The sequence below is a fragment of the Mytilus trossulus genome, chromosome 3, assembly GCF_036588685.1.
Source record: "Mytilus trossulus isolate FHL-02 chromosome 3, PNRI_Mtr1.1.1.hap1, whole genome shotgun sequence".
Taxonomy (NCBI): domain Eukaryota; kingdom Metazoa; phylum Mollusca; class Bivalvia; order Mytilida; family Mytilidae; genus Mytilus; species Mytilus trossulus.
In genome coordinates, this window is record NC_086375.1 from 31,949,060 (window position 1) to 31,968,523 (window position 19,464).

The following is a 19,464-nucleotide window of genomic DNA, read 5'->3' on the forward strand; positions in this document are numbered from 1 at the left end:
GGTCCAAAATTAAACTTTGTTTCATTTCATCAAAAATTGAATAAATGGGGTTCTTTGATACGCCAAATCTAACTGTGTATGTAGATTCTTCATTTTTGGTCCTGTTTTCAAATTGGTCTACATTAAAGTCCAAAGGGTCCAAAATTAAACTTTTTAGTTTGATTTTAACAAAAATTGAATTCTTGGGGTTCTTTGATATGCTGAATCCAAACATGTACTTAGATTTTTGATTATGGGCCCAGTTTTCAAGTTGGTCCAAATCAGGATCTTAAATTATTATATTAAGTATTGTGCAATAGCAAGAAATTTTCAATTTCACAGTACTCAGCAATAACAAGAAATCTTCAATTGCACAGTATTGTGCAATAGCAAGAAATTTTCAATTGCACAGTATTGCGCAATAGCAAGAAATCTTCAATTGCACAGTATTGTGCAATAGCAAGTATTTCCAATTGCACAGTATTGTGCAATAACAAGAAATATCTAATTGCACAATATTGTGCAATAGCAAGAAATTTCAATTGGAGTTATCTTTCTTTGTCCAGAATAGTAGTTGAATCAACTTAAATCAATGTTTTATACAATATACAATGTATATTCACTTTTACTACCAACTGATAAATTAAAACAATCTTTACCATTCAGTGATAACAAGCACTTTTTTTACATTTTGATATTTTATGATGTATTTAAATGAGTGATTATTGTTGCAAACTCCATTAGAAATTTGAATTGAATTGAATTGAATTTTTCTCATTTGAAATTTCATAAATAAAAAGAAAATTTTTCAAACATTTTTTTTAAGAGGATTAATATTCAACAGCATAGTGAATTGCTCAAAGGCAAAACAAAAATTTTAAGTTCATTAGACCACATTCATTCTGTGTCAGAAACCTATGCTGGGTCAACTATTTAATCACAATCCAAATTTTGAGCTGAATCCAGCTTGAATGTTGTGTCCATACTTGCCCCAACCATTCAGGGTTCAACCTCTGCGGTCGTATAAAGCTGCGCCCTGCGGAGCATCTGGTTTTATTGTGCTTTTATTTATTATTGTTAATTTTTATTAATCAAAAACTAAATGTTATGGCATGCTACTGTAAATTCAGAAATTATTGCATGCATTTATTACTGTGAATTTGTTGTTTTAGACTGAAATGTGATTTTAATTTTTGCGATATTGAGAAAAATCCTTTTTAATTCATATAATAAATTTTCAAAATGCAAGTTAAAATTATTGTGAATATAACCCTGTCACATTTTTCACAATAATAAATACATCGCAATAATTTCTCAATTTTAAGTTATTGCCAACAGCAGGATAAATACAATTAGAAGTTCCTTCCAGAAGTAACTTGATTCATGGGACTCAAATATGATGCCATAAGTCATAATGTAGTGCCTCAGCTCTGTCCAAGCATAGCCTAATGAACTGGAATGAAATTGCAACTAAAGTGGTATTCAATTTGGAAAAAAATGAATTGGAACATAAACTGTATGATGTGGGCCATACATGTAATACTGCAGATTCTATAAAGTGTTATCCCAATTACGTTTTATTGTTATTTTCATTATGCATAAAAATAATGTCATAAATAAATAAATATAAATACTTTCATTTGTTATTCATATACATGTTTGACTAAACTAATTTTATAGTTTCTTCTTATGTTGTGCTGTAACACAACTGTACTTGGTTAGAGGAAGGGTTGAACAGCACAAGCATGTTTAATTTACCCCACCAAATTCTTGTTTTCTTATTTTCCTAAGTTAAGAGCCTGTAGATCAGTGGTTTTCTTTGGTTTGTGTCCGTCATATTTGTTTTTTTGGTGGAATCGTTTTGTTATAAATCAGGCTAGTAGTATTCTCAGTTGAATTGTTTCATATTTGTCTAACCAGGACCTTTTATAGCAGACTACGGGTTGAAGGCTGTATAGTTGCCTCTAAATGCTTACATCCACTTCATTTAATCTTAAGTTGATAGTTGTCTCATTGGCAATCACACAAAATCTCCTTATTCTTAAATATTTTTGTATCATCCTACTGCGTGCAAATGTAATTGTGTGTCCACTGCTGCGGATAAACTGGTACCATTTGACCTCAAGTTGACCTTTGATTGAACTTCCTAATAAGACAATTAGGTTATTTGGTCTCTGTAATTTTTGTACCAACAATCCGTGATTTTTGCAATAAGTAAAATACTGGTAAAGTAGTAAGTATTCTTATTGGGTTTTTGGTTTTCAATGCTTTATGTAAATTGAATCAACATCAGTAAAATTACCAAACAGGCATTTTTACCATTGAATCATTCCACACACCAAAAATAAATTATCTCTGATTATAGAAACAAGACTTAGCCTAGAAAACTTCCGATAAAACAATAACAAATTAGGTCAAGGTAAGATTTTATCTACTAGAGAGACATGTGCCAGTACACCTTAAAATACTTTGATACATCAAATAGAGAAGATCTATTCAATCTGAGAAAGATACTAAACTGCTGAATTTAAACATTGACCAATGAACCATGACTGAAAAAAATTGTGTGGGATGTACAAGTAAGCAGCAGTGACCAGTCAGAATGGTAATGTTAATTCTGTAGCCATTTGTAATAAATTCCTTTGCCGAGTGCAGCTGGATACAACGGCAAAAGGTCCAACTCTGAACAGTTGGGGCAAAAATGGACACCATATTCACACGAGTCTGAATTTGGATTGTAATTATTGTGAACCCAATGAAAGTTTTCCACAGTGCCATCTCTATCTGACCAAGGTACTTAAACTTTTGTAAGTTCACCTGTCCTATTGAATAAATACAAAAGTTATTGTTCTCTGTTTAGTTTATTCACTGAAACCTTTAAATTCTTTCTGGGAGAAATCTATCAATCATTGATAAAACAAGGCTTAATTTCTGTTCCCATCCAAATACCAGTATTAAACCCCATTTTCCAGGGATGCCAGTCCAAATTTCCTGACCAGTATCCTGTACAGCCTCTAGTATAAGACCTACCAACTATTTGTTGTTTAATTGTTCTTGTCCTGTACGTGCATGAACTATTTCCCACTGGAGTTAAACAACCATCAATCAATCAAAGAAAGAAAGATGACACCTGCAAACTGGTATTTACACCTTACAAATCATTCAAAATATCAAATATAGTTGGCCTACTGCTTATAGTATCTGTGAAATAGACCTATTGGATTTTATGTACCTTGAACTTTGGTCACTGATTTATAAAATGAGGTCAGAGGTCAGGTGAACCTTGTCCAATAGACAAGAAGACTTTGCATGGATTCCATATTCTTAATAAATGGGGAATGTGTCCATGGTACACAGATGATGCCCCTGCTTGATTTGTATTTTGTGGTAATAAGCATTGTGTACAAGTTTCATAACATTTGGTTAAGGGAACCCAAAGTTAGAGAATGGAAACCAACTTTAGGAGGGTCAAGGGTAAAACTACTGCTCCTTTCGCAGAAAAATATTCAAATCTTGAAAACAGGAGCAATATGCAATTAGAATAAATGGTTTTGATGCAAAGTCATTGACAATGTCTTTATTCAACATGTTTAATTATCAGTTTTTATTTGGCTGGGAAATTGCAGTATTTCATTGCAATCAATGTTATAATTATTGTTATAACAACTCTTTTAAGACAATAAAAAATCATCCATTTGATTTGAAATTTCCCATGAGAATTGTATGCATGTTGAATTATCTTTAATGTAAAAATTACCATACATTGAGGACCTTTTTGAGGAAGCACCTGGCTATTTCAGTAAATTAAGACAATATAATGATATGAAGATTTTATTCAGACTGTAATACAATAGCTGTCCTTTTACTTTTGTCATAACATATCATTTAGACATACTGTTATTGTGTATGTATTCTAGTCTTTAAAACCATCATCGGATTTAGCATGATATACATTGTACAAGCAATTGTTTTTCGTAAAATGTTGGTGAATTTGATAGAGCAATTACAAATGCGGTTTACCATGTTCTAAGTGACTTATTTCAAATGATAGAAATTTAAAATGTGAATGGTTTTTTACATCAATTGTTCAACCACTACAATATTACATCTTGATAATGCCTTTGTTTCAATGACGAATAGAAATGATTTAAAAGACTGCTACAAAAATAAATAATGCACAGAAAACAAAAAATATATTATCAGAGATGGTCCTTCACTTTGAAAATTGTTTTAAAATCATTAAATAGTTTTATATTGGTTCCATGTATAAAGAAAGCAAAATATTTGATACAAATTCTTTTACTAGAAACATGGCTTAATAAATATAAGTTTACCAGAAAATAAGATGTCTAAAGTTAGTTTTTTTTGTGCTACATTGAATACCAGAGATAAAACTGGAGAAAATGTCCACCTGTTAAGGAGAAGGTGACCTTTATACAATGGCAGCCTCATCTGAGCTTCATAAATTTCCAAGATGTCTAACATCAATGTATAATAGCTGGAATTTCAACAAAAGAATGAATGGATCCTTTTTCTGTGCAGATTTATATATTATTTTCTATTTCCTACGTACATTTTTTTACAAAAAAATCACGCGACATAAATAGTTCTCAACATTTATATTTATACATGAGTATTGCACAAAGTAAAATTTTTAACATTCATAATAAAAAATGCTTTTCTCTATCACTAACATCTTCCTATGTACACATATATATATAATAATAATAATGATAGAATGATAAATATAACAATGAACTGATAGATTTGGAAAGTCAAATTGTTAGAAATTGCCATAAAATATAATTCACCATTTCAGAATATAATGCATTCTGGGTAATATTTCCAAAAGCATCAAACCAAAATGTTGTGATTGGTTTAAAATGTCCTAACAATGGAAATTCAACCAATGATGAAACATTATTATATTTTGGTGTAAGAACAATGAGATTACCCATTGTCCTTTAGATTCTGAAAAGGTGAATTGACAGTACATGTATATGTAAATATTCCAGAACTTGAATAGTATGTATTGTATCATATTTAAATGGATGTCAAATATCATATAAGAGAACCAGTAATTTTTTCTTTCTTTGAGCAATTTATGAGTGAAAGTTGATAAATGAATAATGGGGGGAGAAAAGGAAATAAATTTACAGCAAATAATGACTGGAATGTAAATTACTTCAAATGTTTTAATAAGCTGTTCACCTCTTACAAGTCTTTACTTTTAGAGCCCTCTGTCCTTTAACCAAACACTAAGTTGCTTAGAAATTACAGATTTGAGACGAATTATGAATGATATTTTCTGAATATACTGGCTTTACTGTCTTAGGATTGAAACTCAAAATTTTATAATTTCCAAAAATGTTCTCCTTCATTCCTTCCTTTAAAAAAAACCATGTCGAAACCAATTTATCTTAAATAATACCTTGAAAAAAATATACTTGAAACAGTGAACTACAAATACACATTCACAGAAAAATTCAAATCTTTTATTTAAAATATAGTTTTATGTCGCTGAAGATAAATTTAAAAATACAAACTTTAGATTTGTCACTTGAAACCCTGTATAATATTATTATTTATTATATTATATCATATTATTTAATATTTATTCATATAAGGAAAAAAATCTATCTTTTATCTGGTTCTCCTAAAGATCAGGATTTTGGCACCACCAGTCAAATAAAGCTTGATAAATCTAGACCTAACTTATTTACACTATATTACAGACTTTCTGTACTGGTGTTACCAATCACTCAAGTTCTCTTCTTGCATATTTTACATCACAGCCGATAGTCCAAGTAGTTATTTATTTAACTTGTAACTTAACATTAAAAAATGATCAAACAGAAATAAAGAATAAACTGTAATACAATTTACAAATAAATAAATAAATGAATAAGTTACAGATTTCATTATAGAATGCAGGTACATTTATAATTTACATTACTTTGTAATAATTTACATAAGTACTGCAATTGGTTGTTAAGAATTAAATATATTGTTTAAAAGCACTACAAATAAGTTTAACACCATCATGTGAAAAAAATAATGAAAATCAAAACAAGAAGGAAAAGACTCTGTTAAAAGCTGAAAATACTGTAAATTCAGAAATTATTGTGATCTTTTAAGAATGGACAGAAATGTTAGATTAATCAGTACAATTTCAGTAAAATCTGCATACAGATATCCAAATGAGAGTTCTTGTTATGGTGATACTGATTGCATCAATTAAAACCTCACAATAATTTCTGAATTAACAGTACTGGTTAATTTTAAAATTTTCAATTAAGAAAATATGTTGAACAGTTTATAGGCTATAGCTAGATTTTCATCTCAACTTTTGAATACAATAATTTAAGTGGGCCAACATAAGTATTCTTGAACTTTTTTCTGTTAAAAAAAATAACATTTGTATGACAAAGACTGAAAAAACAATTGAGTCAAACAAGTATGAGAATGTAGGAAATGATTTCCTTTGGCTGAAATGCATTTCAATAATAGCTACTAAAATGTTGTCTGTAATGAATTGTATCATGCCAAAACCCATCAAGGGCGTGGAATGTCATCAATTGTCCCGTAGTATCTTCTTTGCTCTGGTATTGGCCACATCGACTCTGTCGTTTAGGCTTGTTGCCTGTGTCACAAACAAAACAAAATGTAAACAAAAGTGAAAGAAAAACAAAACGTCCATATGAATTTAAAAAAGTCGGGAAATTTTCAGATAAAAAAGTTACTAAAAATATAGACATTTAGTAAAAGTGTTAAATTCTATGATATGTAAACTACTACTTCTAAGGGGGAAATGTTAAAATACTGCTTTATTTTGCAATTTTTCTAAAATTTACTATAATTCTGAAATAACAACACAAATTACGTATTTAATAATTTGGAGTTACAGAAAAAAAGACTCTTATCTTAAAATCTAAGAAGAGAAAACACACAACATATATGTCTTTGTTTGGAATCTGCATGCAAAAGAAAAAAATAGAATCTCAAATTTTGGTCGACCATGTCAACAACATAAAAGAAAATAAAGAAGTTTTTTTTCTGTATCAAAATCATGCAAAACATAAGATAGAAAAAGAAACGTGACTTCAGACAGTTTATGCTTCCTTAAGAATCTTAGTTGCTCGTTGATTTGCTGCCCCAATACGAGTAGCGTTAGAATCAGCCTGAAATTATATAATAGTCAAATATTGTCAAATAAAGAAATTAAATCATTTTATTTGGGTCCACTTTGTCTCAAATTTGGAATATATTCGAGGTAAAATGTACTGAAATAATAAAACAAGAAAATAAGGAAATATTGGCCTGTTATCTGCACTGGCTTTACTCTTTGGAACCAAATGTTTTTCTTTAAAATAACCTATTTTGTTGAGATTTACAGTTTTAATACCATCTTTAATTCTTACAAAGAAAAAAATTTAAGTAGTGCATATCACTTTTTTTGTAATTTTCAATATTTTTGGCCACTGACCGTGCATCCTCTCCGACAACCTGGTGATTTATTCAACTTTATAAAACCTTTTTCAATTGTTTAGAAGAAAAATAAGGATTTTCAAAATCAGTTGAATTCAAAATTTCATTCTGAAAGTAAACTGCAAAATATTATATCATAATATTATATATATTTTTGAAAGTTTAAATGAAATCCCCCCCAAATCAGAGATCCATAAATTCTGTAAACATATTAATTTTAATTGCATTATATTTTGAAAGTTTAGTTATCCATAACATATACCCAAAAAAAAATTTTTTCAGTTTCATAATATTATGATATGTACTCTGCTTATAATGAAATTAGTTGTAAAGCTTTTCTTATTTTTTTATAAGGCTGCAAAAGTAGCGAAAAATAAAATATTTTGCAGCAAGGACTAAGCAACAAGAATGTGAAAATCTAACATTGGTTCCTTAGAAAGTCAATTAAGCATCATAAACAGCGCTAGCTATAACATAAAAACACCATTAATTCTCCTTCAGAACTTTATGAGTTCTTTTATTGGCCTCCTTAATGTGATCTTGATTTGATCCAGCCTGCAAAACATGCTTTCAGTTGTTAATGTTATCATTTTTAATTCTTTACTTCATTTATTAATATTGTAAAATTCTTAAAGGAAATTAAAAGTAGTCCCTATGCAGGAGAAGGGGGGGAAATGTAGTTACATTTGTTAAATGGTACAAATTCAAAAGTAACAATTAATTTTTTCCTGATAGATCTAATCAATTTCTGTCAAAGCGTGACAGTGGTTTTCTATAAAGTCCTTATCACAATAAGAATCATCAAAAATTATTAAATTGGTCAATGTTTCAATAAAACTCGAATAGAGAAGTGATTGCTTGATTGTTTGTGTTTAAATGTAACTTTTATTCACCACTTTTGGGCTATTTCATGGCAGTCAGTTTTTATTGGTGGAAGAAGCTGCAGTGGCTAGAGAAAACCACCAACCTTCAGTAGGAAAAATGACAGTCCTAGGCAATTAATAAGATTTGAGTCCAGTACACCTGGATGAGAGGGGTTTGAACTCACAACCTAAGTGTTAACTGGCTAGTGGTTACAAAAGTAGAAATTCATAGACCATGGAGAACTGATTGAAATGTGCATCTGTTGACCAGAGTAGGTTAATTTTAAATAATGCCATCTGAAGGTAGTCAGTTTTTTGGGGGGCCTTTTTCTAAGCTTTTAATAACTATCTTAATTCAAACTAAATCCTAGTTTAGAAACCATACATTATTAGATTCTACAAAATTCAATACTATCTTTTTATGAAGGAACACAATTTCTTTGTCCAACTTCTCAACAATTGTTTTTATCAACTTTTCAACAATGACTACCACTACACATGTTAAGAAATTGACATGAAAACATTTATTCCTATCTCCATTGTTCCAAACTACAATACTAAAAAAAAAATTACCATTCATAAATGTTGCAATGTGCTAAAATATCTTAAATTTACCATTTTTTTAAGAAACTCATGGATCAATGTTTTTGTTCTTTAGAATTTTGAGTTTTTGGTTCTCTCTATTACAAGACAAACGATGGAATTACTTGACCTACATACATATCTATGGTAGTCTCTTATAATAAACATCTGCAGTGATCGGGAAGGACGTGCGCCCTGCGCCTATAGCGCATATTCACCAGAAATGGCGCATAGAGTGACAAATGTAAGCGCCCACGTGGCGCACGATATTTTTCACATCGTTTCGAAACGTTTAGTTATCGTCAAATAGATTTCCGATAGTGTTCCGTGCCGCCATGTGTGTACACAACTGTATAATGTTCCTAAAATCATAGGAGCACCTATATATTTTCAGGACGTCTCGGACGTTTTCCTATGGTAATAGAACCATGCGGTTTAACGTCTCGGATGTTTTCTTATGGTAAAAATAGAACCATGCGGTTTAACTGATAACCCCAAAAACGTAATTTACCATCATTCATGATATAATTGTTTTATAAACAACTTTACATTTGTGAAATTTGGCTATTACAGACGATATTTAACTCTAATAATAATCTTTTAATTTAGTTAAGCATGCTATTATTTCGATTGAAAACCCCTGAAGCCTTTTTATGAATACAGTTTTTGTCTCCATAAAAGGCGCTTAACTGTCCTTGTCATTTTTTGTTCTTTGGCTCGTTTTGACATTTTGTTAACATGACTTCAGCGAATTATTGTTTTGTTCTATCAATTAATGGTACTATCTCTACTGTTATTCTTGTCATCGTGATGAAGTAATAATAATAATACAAGAAGTGCAGAGGACGTTCCTGAAATGTCCTCTAATACGGAACGTCTGGAATGAGTATGGTATCGACGAAGACCCAAATTTAATGTATAAAAAAACATGAACATTAACAAGCCAAGGCAACAGTAACAGTTAAATCATTGTAAATAAAGGTTATCTTTAATATTGTCCGTTTTGTAAGAAGTTATTGAATATTCATTGAAATTACAGAATCACAGGAACAATATCCATGATATTATTTAAAATCATAAAGGTGAGTACCAACACCTCTTTTCCAAAACATAAAAAAATAATGATACTTTTTATGATTTTACCGAAGTCAATTTAAATGGCCCACTCAATTGACAACATGGCCCATTATTTTTTAAAATGGCCCATTGAATTTATTTCTGAGGGGCCCTGGGCCCATAGTGAAAAAAACCTTCCAGATCACTGCATCTGAATGATCTAATTTGAATAATGACAAGGTGCAATAAAGGTCTAACAATATATCAATGTTTTCATATTCAAAAATATGATATACCATTAATTTGGATTTCTTGTACTATGTATTAAGGTGGTTCATAACATTACAGGGAGATAACTCTGTAAAAATCAGCTGAACATTTTAACCACATCTATTATTAAGGAAATATTAAGCTTCTCAATGATCAAAACAAGTGTGATTCAAACTTCTATATATTGTATGAAATTTTTCCAATAAAGTGTGTGATTTAAGTTTTTGAAAATTTCATATTTTTGTCAGAGGGTCAAATAAATATTTTGTCAAAATTCTATGAAAATTAAAATAGCCAAATTAATTTTAGTGGAGGTGTTTGGTACCTCCTTAATATAAAGAAGAAATTTACAGAGTTTTACACATCTTACTGCAGATTCATTTATTTTCATGGATATCAATTTTTCATTAATTGTAGTTTCAGGATATTTGAATTTGTGCTTTTGTTAAACTCTGCATACAAGCCTAAAGACAATGTGTACTTTGCTAAACATTTAAATTCATAATTAGGACTTTATTCAAGAAATCAACAAAAATTGATAACCCCCGAAAAATAATAAATCCACAGTATAAGTTTTTCTTTCGGGTGAAATTTTCTGTGCATAGATACCATTTCCCAAAGTATAGCTTTAATTATTTTACACACCTTATTTGATATTCTGTCCAGTTGATTGTTTTGAGATGTTATTTCACTTCCCATATCAATTGCCATGTTTCTTAGATTACCCAGCATGCCGCTGACTTCTGTTAAGTTATTCTCCATTTCTTCCTCTCTAGCATCATTTGTAATTCTAAAAAAAAAGTAATTACCCTTAACTCAAAACATTAAATGAATAAGGTAAGTCAGGCACATAGCCAGGAATTTCCAAGTAGGGGTTAGTTGGACTCACAAACTTGACTTTAACAGTCACAATTCGAACAGAACATTGACTTTAACAGTGATTATTTATTTTCAAGGGGAGGTTCATCTGAACCCCCCTGGCTACAGGTATGTAAGTGCTCAGGAAATTGTAAAATAGTATATTAATTATATGTCATTGTTTCCCATGTGACCTTGTGTATGTAGGAGTTTGTGGTGTGGTGTTTCTGTTTACAAAATTTGTCATTAAGAACTACAGCACAAAATATATGAACCTTATACAAATCTGACAATTTTTAACTGAAATTTTAGAGAAAAAAATCATTGTCTCAGAGTTTTATAGCTTTGGTATAAGAAACATCCCGAGCCATTGATGCCAATGGATATCAAGTTTGCTTTAGATAATTCTATGAAAAGTAGCAAGACACAAATTGAACAAGGATTTACTTTAATATGAGTCAATGTCAAGTCAAGGTCAGTGTGATCTGACTTTGATATATGACACACCTGCAACACAAGATTCATTGCATAAATGTTTGATCCACCCAAGTTCAATGGTACAAAAGTTTTGTGCCAGACAAGGTGATTCTTTTATACCCCTAGACTTTGTTTGCAATGTATTATTATTGTGTGCAGTTGCTGATAGTGATAACAATTTCTTGTGAAAATCTTACTTGGTGATAAATCCTCCTTGTGGTCCAGCCCCATTTCTTTCATCAACCATAACTCTTGGTCCATCTGTGTTCACTTTGCCATCTTCAGATGCCTTCCATGTTTTATCATAAGCTCCTCCTTTCTCAAAGTTCTTCATTCTGTTGAGGAATAAAAGAAAGATTACTGCCTTTGTGTTTTTCAGTCCATGAATTGAAAAAAAAGTTATTTGTGACTCAGTATCAGTAGAAAAAAAAAGAGATGTGGTATGATTGCTAATGAGACAACTATCAACCAGCATCAAAATTATATAGATGTAAGCAACTAAAGGTTCTTCGACAATGAGCAAAATACTAGTTTGTGCATAAAATGAGAGTTTGGCATACGCCAGATCTGAATGCAGACATACAGACATAAGAAATTCTATTTATCATCTTAATTAAAAGTTCAGCATACACCAGATCTGTATGAAGGCATTAAAAAACATTAGAAATGCAAATTCATTGGCTAGATGAGATTTCAACATATACCAGGTCTGTAAGCTGGAAATGAGACCTGACAAATGCAAGTAAGAGAATAAATAAATTAAATTAGCATACTTTTCACCAAAACATCTGAAATTAAACAGTATGCTATTTTAGGTATGTATTGTAAAAATGGAATAATAATATTATCTTTTGGTTCTTTTTCTCCAAGTGGTGAAGTAGTTCATTAGGTGAAAAATGCTGCTACAAAAATATAAAGAATTCTAGACTTTTTAACGCGATATATGACAATTCCACCAAAAGATGTAGCTTTCTCACACAAAAAGGAGAATTTCTATATATTTAATTTTTATTTTTGCTGGACAGTGTCATGATTAAAGAAAACGTATTAAGTGTAATACACTTTATAGCCTTACTCAATTGACCTTTGATCAAATAATATTTCAACTTGAGTATACATTCTCATCCGAAATTAGATGTTTTTAGATATACCGTTTCCATGGCAACACACATAACCCACAACATTTTTCCATTCCTTCCAGATTTTTCTCTGCATCTTTCATGTCTTGATTGATCTGGTCCATACCTTCTTCAATCCTATCAAGTTGTTCTAAAGAAAGTATACAAAAAAGGAATGTTACTGACTGATTTCACAATCATGTGACATGCGGTAGTCAACTTGATGAAGCCTGGAGCATACAAAAAATTTTGAAGTTGAAATGTCTTATGTAAAAATTTGTAATTAAAAGGTCTGCAGAACCATTTTTCATATTCTGAACCAGGGTTTCAAATCTATCTTGGAAAGACAGAAACCGGTCCAGAGGTTTATAATCTTCATATTGTCATAAAAGGGGGGGTACTTATTGGTAAAAATCAATAAATATAAAGTAGTGTATGCCTTTTTTATTTCTTCTATCAAGTTATTTGTATTTTTACATAAATCTAACCTTCAACTTATTGTAAGACATTTCAAAATGATTTTCATATTCTTTTCAGCATTATCAATATTTTTTTTTTGGTATTCATATTCACGTCTTTAAGTGCTTATCAATAAATATACAATATAATTGGATATAAATAATTATAAGATATACAGTTAACCTTAAGCTAGCAACAATCAATTAATCAATCATTTTCAAATTATTTTTTTTTCTTCTAAAAATATGTTGTTTAGAAATTGCCAGACTTGTAATTATCTAACCTACATCATAGTTTTATCATACATGCCTCTTTAATGTCTAATTGATTTTCAATTGACAAAATGATACATTTAATTGCTATGGCAGTCAGCAACAGTAATAGTGTCTATTTTGCTTCTCAAACTTATGTACTTGCTTCAATTCCAGTTGTGGATAAACCAAAAAGGTTTTATTGCATAAATATATGCTGCTTCAATTCCAGTTGTGGATAAACCAAAAAGGTTTTATTGCATAAATATATGCTGCTTCAATTCCAGTTGTGGATAAACCAAAAAGGTTTTATTGCATGAATATATGCTTTCTAGATATATGCTAGCTGATTTTTGAGTATGGGATTTGCTCATTGTTGAAGGCTGTATGGTAACATATAGTTGTTAATTTCTGTGTCATTTGGTCTCTTGTGTGGAGAGTTGTCTCATTGGCAATCACCATTTTTATATTTCTAGAGTTCAATCTTTCACTAAATGCTTGACTAGAAAAGCCCTTTAAAATGTTGAATGCATTCACAATTCTAAATAATGTTTCACCTGCTGAATATTGAGACATTTTTTCAAACAAAACAAAAATCCCATTTTCAGGAAAATTCAGTGGCAGATGATATCCAGAATAAATGTTTAGTGGGTTAAGTAAAGAGAAAACAATTTATACATCTTTTTAAATTGATTTTAAGAAAACTACATGTTTAAAAATTGTGTGTTTACACAGAAACATGTCTTCCCTTAATGTAATTATCATAGTGTATTGCAACTGGATGGATAGACAAACTAATAGACAGACGGACAGACCAGAAAACATAATGCCCAATACCTGACTTTTGTAGGGCAGGCATAAAATTAAAATGATTATGCAATAAATGTAAATTCTCGACCACAAATCTTTAATGTTCTAAATGTATATTTCTATTGGTAAATGACATTCAATATTACAGCATGAATAAAATTGCCTTACCCCATAGTGCGTCCAACATAAAAATAAAATGACCTTACCCCCTTGTTGGTCCAACATAACAATGGTTTTAATTCCTACATCTTGGGACTGAAATAAGGGTAAAAATAAAAGAAAATATAAGCATGCAACAACATAAATATAGCCAAAACAATCCCTCAGAAGAATTTGTTATCATATTATGTATTACAATTTAAAATTGAAATGTTCTAAAATTAATGCAGAGACTTATACGAAGAATTTTCAAAAAAAAAATGTGTGATTTCAATTTCTGTGAGAATTATACTTTTTTTGTACTTGTTCAGCACAGGATTCTAACATATTACGTGTTTTTCATTTCATTGCACATTTCAAAATAAATTTTCAATGTTTGCCTGCCAGTGTTAAGCAGGCAATTTTCGAAAAAAGTAAATCAAATTCAAAATATAGAAAATGCAATAAGTATAATCAAAAGATTTACTGGAAAAATGTTATAAAAAGAAGAATTGTTTTGGCTATGGTAAATAAAGTAAAGTGCAGACAATAATAAACATAAGCACATTGAAACCTTACATTATTTTAAAAAGTTTTATACTTAAAAAAATCTATGTACTGTAACATACAATTTAATGTTCACATATTTTAATTAATCTGTTCAATGATAGTTTCATCAACTGTTCTACAAAGTCTGTAAGTTTTCAATGTACATCTTTCTGCCATAAAATTAAATTGGTTTTGGTACTAAAGCCATCCCTATATCCTAATAAAGGGAGGTTGTAAAATTGGATTGAGAATCGATAAAACTAAACTATGCTGGCTGTGTAAAGTAAAAACCTTTAAATTCAAACTAATTATTTTTATAGAAAACCTATAAAATAATTGATTCTTCATTATTTCTGATTAGAAGAAATTAAACCAGATGTGCCAATAAAAAAGAAACCTAACAACAACAACAAAAAAACAACCAAAAATCGTACAAAGATAAAAAATAAAGTCTTCCACAAAGAAATATTTCTTCATCTGATTTGTTTCTTCTGGCTGATGGCTTGAGTCAAATAAAACAAAATACTGAAACTCTAGCAAAATTCTAGTGCAGAACTTAATAAAGACAAAAAAAAACATTTGAGGAACCCATAATGTTTAACCGATTTTATATATAACTAAGGGGTTTGGACACAATTTAAAACATCTTTCAAAATGATAATTATTTTTAGGTCATAATAAGTGCTTAAAGTTTTTGGTTAAGAACAAAAATATATATATAGAAAAGTGCATTTTTCATGTTGACAAAAATGACTCTTTACAACAAAAACAATCTTTGGTAACACTGCACAGAAGTCAACTAAGTGAAATCTAAAACAACATAACAACAAAAACAACCACTAATTATAAGTCTAGTAATATAAAATATGTTTCTTGAGGCCACACTAAAATATTTTTTTGTTATTTAGACATCTTAGACACTTAAATATGTCCTCTTGTTTTCCTTTTGTCTTTAAATTATTAATTTTTAAAGATCTAAAAATTTATGTTTTTTCCTTGTCATATTTTGGTCTTCTCATTTAGTATTATATTATAAAATTGATGATGTTGCACAGTAGCCTCTTTTTCAGTTGAAAAAAACAACATGCAAAACAAGGAAGAACAAATGAAAAGCGTTCTACTTTTTATAATGAGAACAGCAAGTCAGGTATATATTCTTCAGTAGTTAATCACAGAATCGATATTACATAGCCTCTTTTTGAATCTTAAAACAGAGAAAACAAATTTTCTCATTTAAGTAACTTGGCTAAAATGAGGAATGACCAAAAAGGAGAAAAAAATTGTTGATAAAAAATATCTGGACTGCAGAAAAAACACATTTGATTTTACTAGATCTTATACTTAACTCCCAAAAATAATAAAAAAATATATCCTTCTTTTTCATTACTTGTATGTTACAAGAAAACTTCAACTGAATCCTCTATTTCTACTCAGAATTCAATAAAATTCAATTTCCATCTTTGTGTATAAACCTAAGGACAAAAACCTTTTCCAATGAGCTCTGTCGCACCAATACCAAAAGCACAAATAAACAGCCATATTCGCTCATATATAAATCGTCCCTAAAACAGCTAATAGAATTTCAGGAAAGACACTATCTAAAGCTTGGACACACTAAATGATACAACATTTAGCTACATTTGTGTTGGCTTTTATATGAGGGTTACAATACCACATCAAAAGGAGATATTACCCATCATGCCTCTTACCTCCTTGTTCATCCAACATAACTAATGTTGTTATCCCTGCCTCCTTACTCTATTATTGATTGGTTGTAATAAAAAATTACTACCATGTAATATAACCTTAAATATTTACGGGGGTTAGATTTACTACAAGATTGTAATAAAATAAGAAGTTCACACATTGTCATCTTAAACGTACCCCCCTTCTCCAATTGTAATTCAAAGTATAGGAAACAGGAAGTAGGTGTCTGACAGATCCCAAAAGCCCTCACACATTTAAACTTTTCACTGTTAAGATGTTGAATAAATATGAAGTAACACTAATTGTGTACGAAAAGCCAAAGTTTCGGCAAACAGGAATGACAGATCCCAAAATTGCTCCCACATTTCAAGTTATCAAAGTCAAGCTTATGACCAAAGATGAAGTTGTTCTGTTAACTAGTATCTGAGAAAAGTGTGATGAAAATTAGTGTTGGACAGACAATATGAAGTCATTAAAGCCTAGAGTAAACAAATGAGGTGATAATATTACCATCTTGTAGTAAAACTTTGAACAAGGTGGGCCCAGACTTAATTACTAGAGGACCAACTGACTGATTATGTCAACTCTGTTTAACAAAACACATTTAATTGTAATAAAGTAATAAAGTAATAAAGTAATAAAACATAAAAGACAATGTAATAATAAGTGTTAAGTCATAGTGGTTGTGTAAAAATAATAAGTTTTCATGTTGTGCATCATGCTGGTTCTTACCTCCCTGTTCATCTAAGTTTACTAATACCGTAATCCCTGCTTCCTTACTCTAAAGTAATCACGTAATTATTCATACAAATTTTACACCACAAACCATTTCTGTGTTAATTAATTTTTTCTCTATCTAATATTTACTAACAAAAATTTTAAAAAATATTCTAAGTTTTGAAATCAATGTGGCTTTGGTGAAAGAATTTGGTTTAGGTAGTTCTGGTTCAGGCAATTTTAATTATATGCACCTGAATTCCAAAATTTAAATTACATTAAAATCTGACATTTTATATATATGTTTTGAATAGAATTGACCACTTGGAAGAAAATTGGTTAACATTTGAATGGTTTATGCTATAATGTTATAAATTGTGATATTATGTGTATATAAAGTTTTTACATGGGTTTTGCTCTTAAGACAATTGGCTCAAATATTAAGTCTTATTCATAGGGCATAATAATTGTATCTGATTTTATCCACCAATTTATGATTTTTTTTTTAAAGTTAGAAACCCTGAACACTCCATCAAGTGTCCATCTTTGAATTGTATAAATTTTCGTGGGGATACTTTCCAATAAAAAAAAAATAAAAAATATATGCCAACTATAATCCAAAACAGAAATTTGGATAAGAATAAATGAGAGAGCTTTGCCCATATAAAACTTTTTATACACATATACAATCATACACTAAATTATGAAATCTGCAACATTCTTGTTTTATAATGCAGGCAAAAAATAGACAACAACGAATTAATCAGTCAAAAGTGAACCATGATTCTTCAAGATAACATGTGTGAGTACTAGATGCTTAAAAATGTTCAAAATGACCAGTGTATTAAATGTAAATATAATTCCACAAGATAAGACATGAAAATAATTTTTCATACTTCCATGACGACAAGTGGAAAAATATTTACCTTTCTACGGATACCAGTGAATGCAATTAAGAAATCTGATTTTGATTGTGCCATGCTTTAATCTCACCTGCTTGATCATCAATGTTTACTAGTATTGTTATCGCCTGTTCCTTACTCTAGTGATAATTTTCAATGAGAAACATGCCACTTAGCGTTAAGCAAGCAACACTCAATCAATCAATGAGAAACACCAATTAGTTATCTCCCTTTACCAAAGATTATCCAAGGGAGACAACTCATATAACCCCCTTTGACCTCAGAGCTAAAGGGCAGTAAATGATTCTCTCTCCTAGGTAATTTTTTTAAGGTAGATAACTGGCTTGGTCTTCCAGTTTAATTTTGATATACATGTAATCATTGTCAAAGCCTGCTAGCAAGTCTTTTAATGTTTTTCTCAATTTTGCAGCTATTTTAGGGATTTGCAGCAATGTTTTATGGAACAAGTTCCCATGGGTTAGTTTTCACTCATTATTAAAGGCCAAGTAAGCCACTATAACAGTAGCATATTTTTGATTCATTTGATTGGTTCATATGATGCTTTTAGGGCATACAATATAGTAGCAGGGGAACTATTAAAGCATCAACATTTAATACATTAATTACTGTGATGTTGATTGTAGGCGTAAATATATTGCAGGGAAATACACTGACATATCTAATCAGATGCAAAGCTAAGCAGACATGGGTCAGACATGCTGTTTATGGAAACTTGTGAAATATACTGTAGGCTAACAAAGTCTGGTTATATTCTACCAACAATAAGTTGGATTAAATGACAGTGATTTGTATAAGGTTGTGATGAATCAGGTAAAAACCTGCACTACAATGATGTTGCATTAAGAATATACTGCGAACTTGTTTAGCACAGAGGGAGAAAATGTGATTTCATGCATTATAAAATGTAGGTTTTCTACTTTAAGCTAAAATAACTAAGAAGGTTGACATAATTTTTTGTGTCTTTGACTATTTGATTAATGGTGAATCAAAGCAAGGTAGCTTCTGTATTGTATGCCCTTAAATTGGTATGTCTGTTTTTTGTCATCTTTTTAAAACTAAAATCAAACTATGTGCCATTACCAAGTCAGGTTATATGCTTATTACAGCTAATGTCCTACTGCATGTAGATCAAGACTTTGGTTAGCTTACTTGCTTTGTTTGTATATTGTATAATTGTAATTGGTATAACATCCAATCAAATAAAATATAATATATACAG

General features: G+C 30.1%; 1 protein-coding gene across 8 annotated transcripts in view; it reads right to left on the reverse strand.

Annotated features, from left to right (window-relative positions):
* Positions 1 to 6,232: 6,232 nt before the first annotated feature.
* Positions 6,233 to 19,464, reverse strand: part of LOC134711257 (synaptosomal-associated protein 25-like) — a 34,377-nt gene continuing 21,145 nt past the window's right edge. The window contains exons 3-8 of one of the 8 annotated variants that reach the window (XM_063571767.1): positions 16,608 to 16,656; positions 12,725 to 12,842; positions 11,771 to 11,908; positions 10,884 to 11,028; positions 7,952 to 8,022; positions 6,233 to 6,622 (exon numbers count right to left, since the gene is read on the reverse strand). In XM_063571767.1, the coding sequence (XP_063427837.1) occupies positions 7,954 to 8,022; positions 10,884 to 11,028; positions 11,771 to 11,908; positions 12,725 to 12,842; positions 16,608 to 16,656 (519 nt within the window). In that variant the 3' untranslated portion in view covers positions 6,233 to 6,622; positions 7,952 to 7,953. Of the gene's footprint in view, positions 7,161 to 7,951; positions 8,023 to 10,883; positions 11,029 to 11,770; positions 11,909 to 12,724; positions 12,843 to 14,417; positions 14,467 to 16,607; positions 16,657 to 17,337; positions 17,387 to 19,464 lie in introns of all 8 variants that reach the window. The other 7 variants (XM_063571764.1, XM_063571765.1, XM_063571768.1 and 4 more) reach the window with 7 other exon arrangements.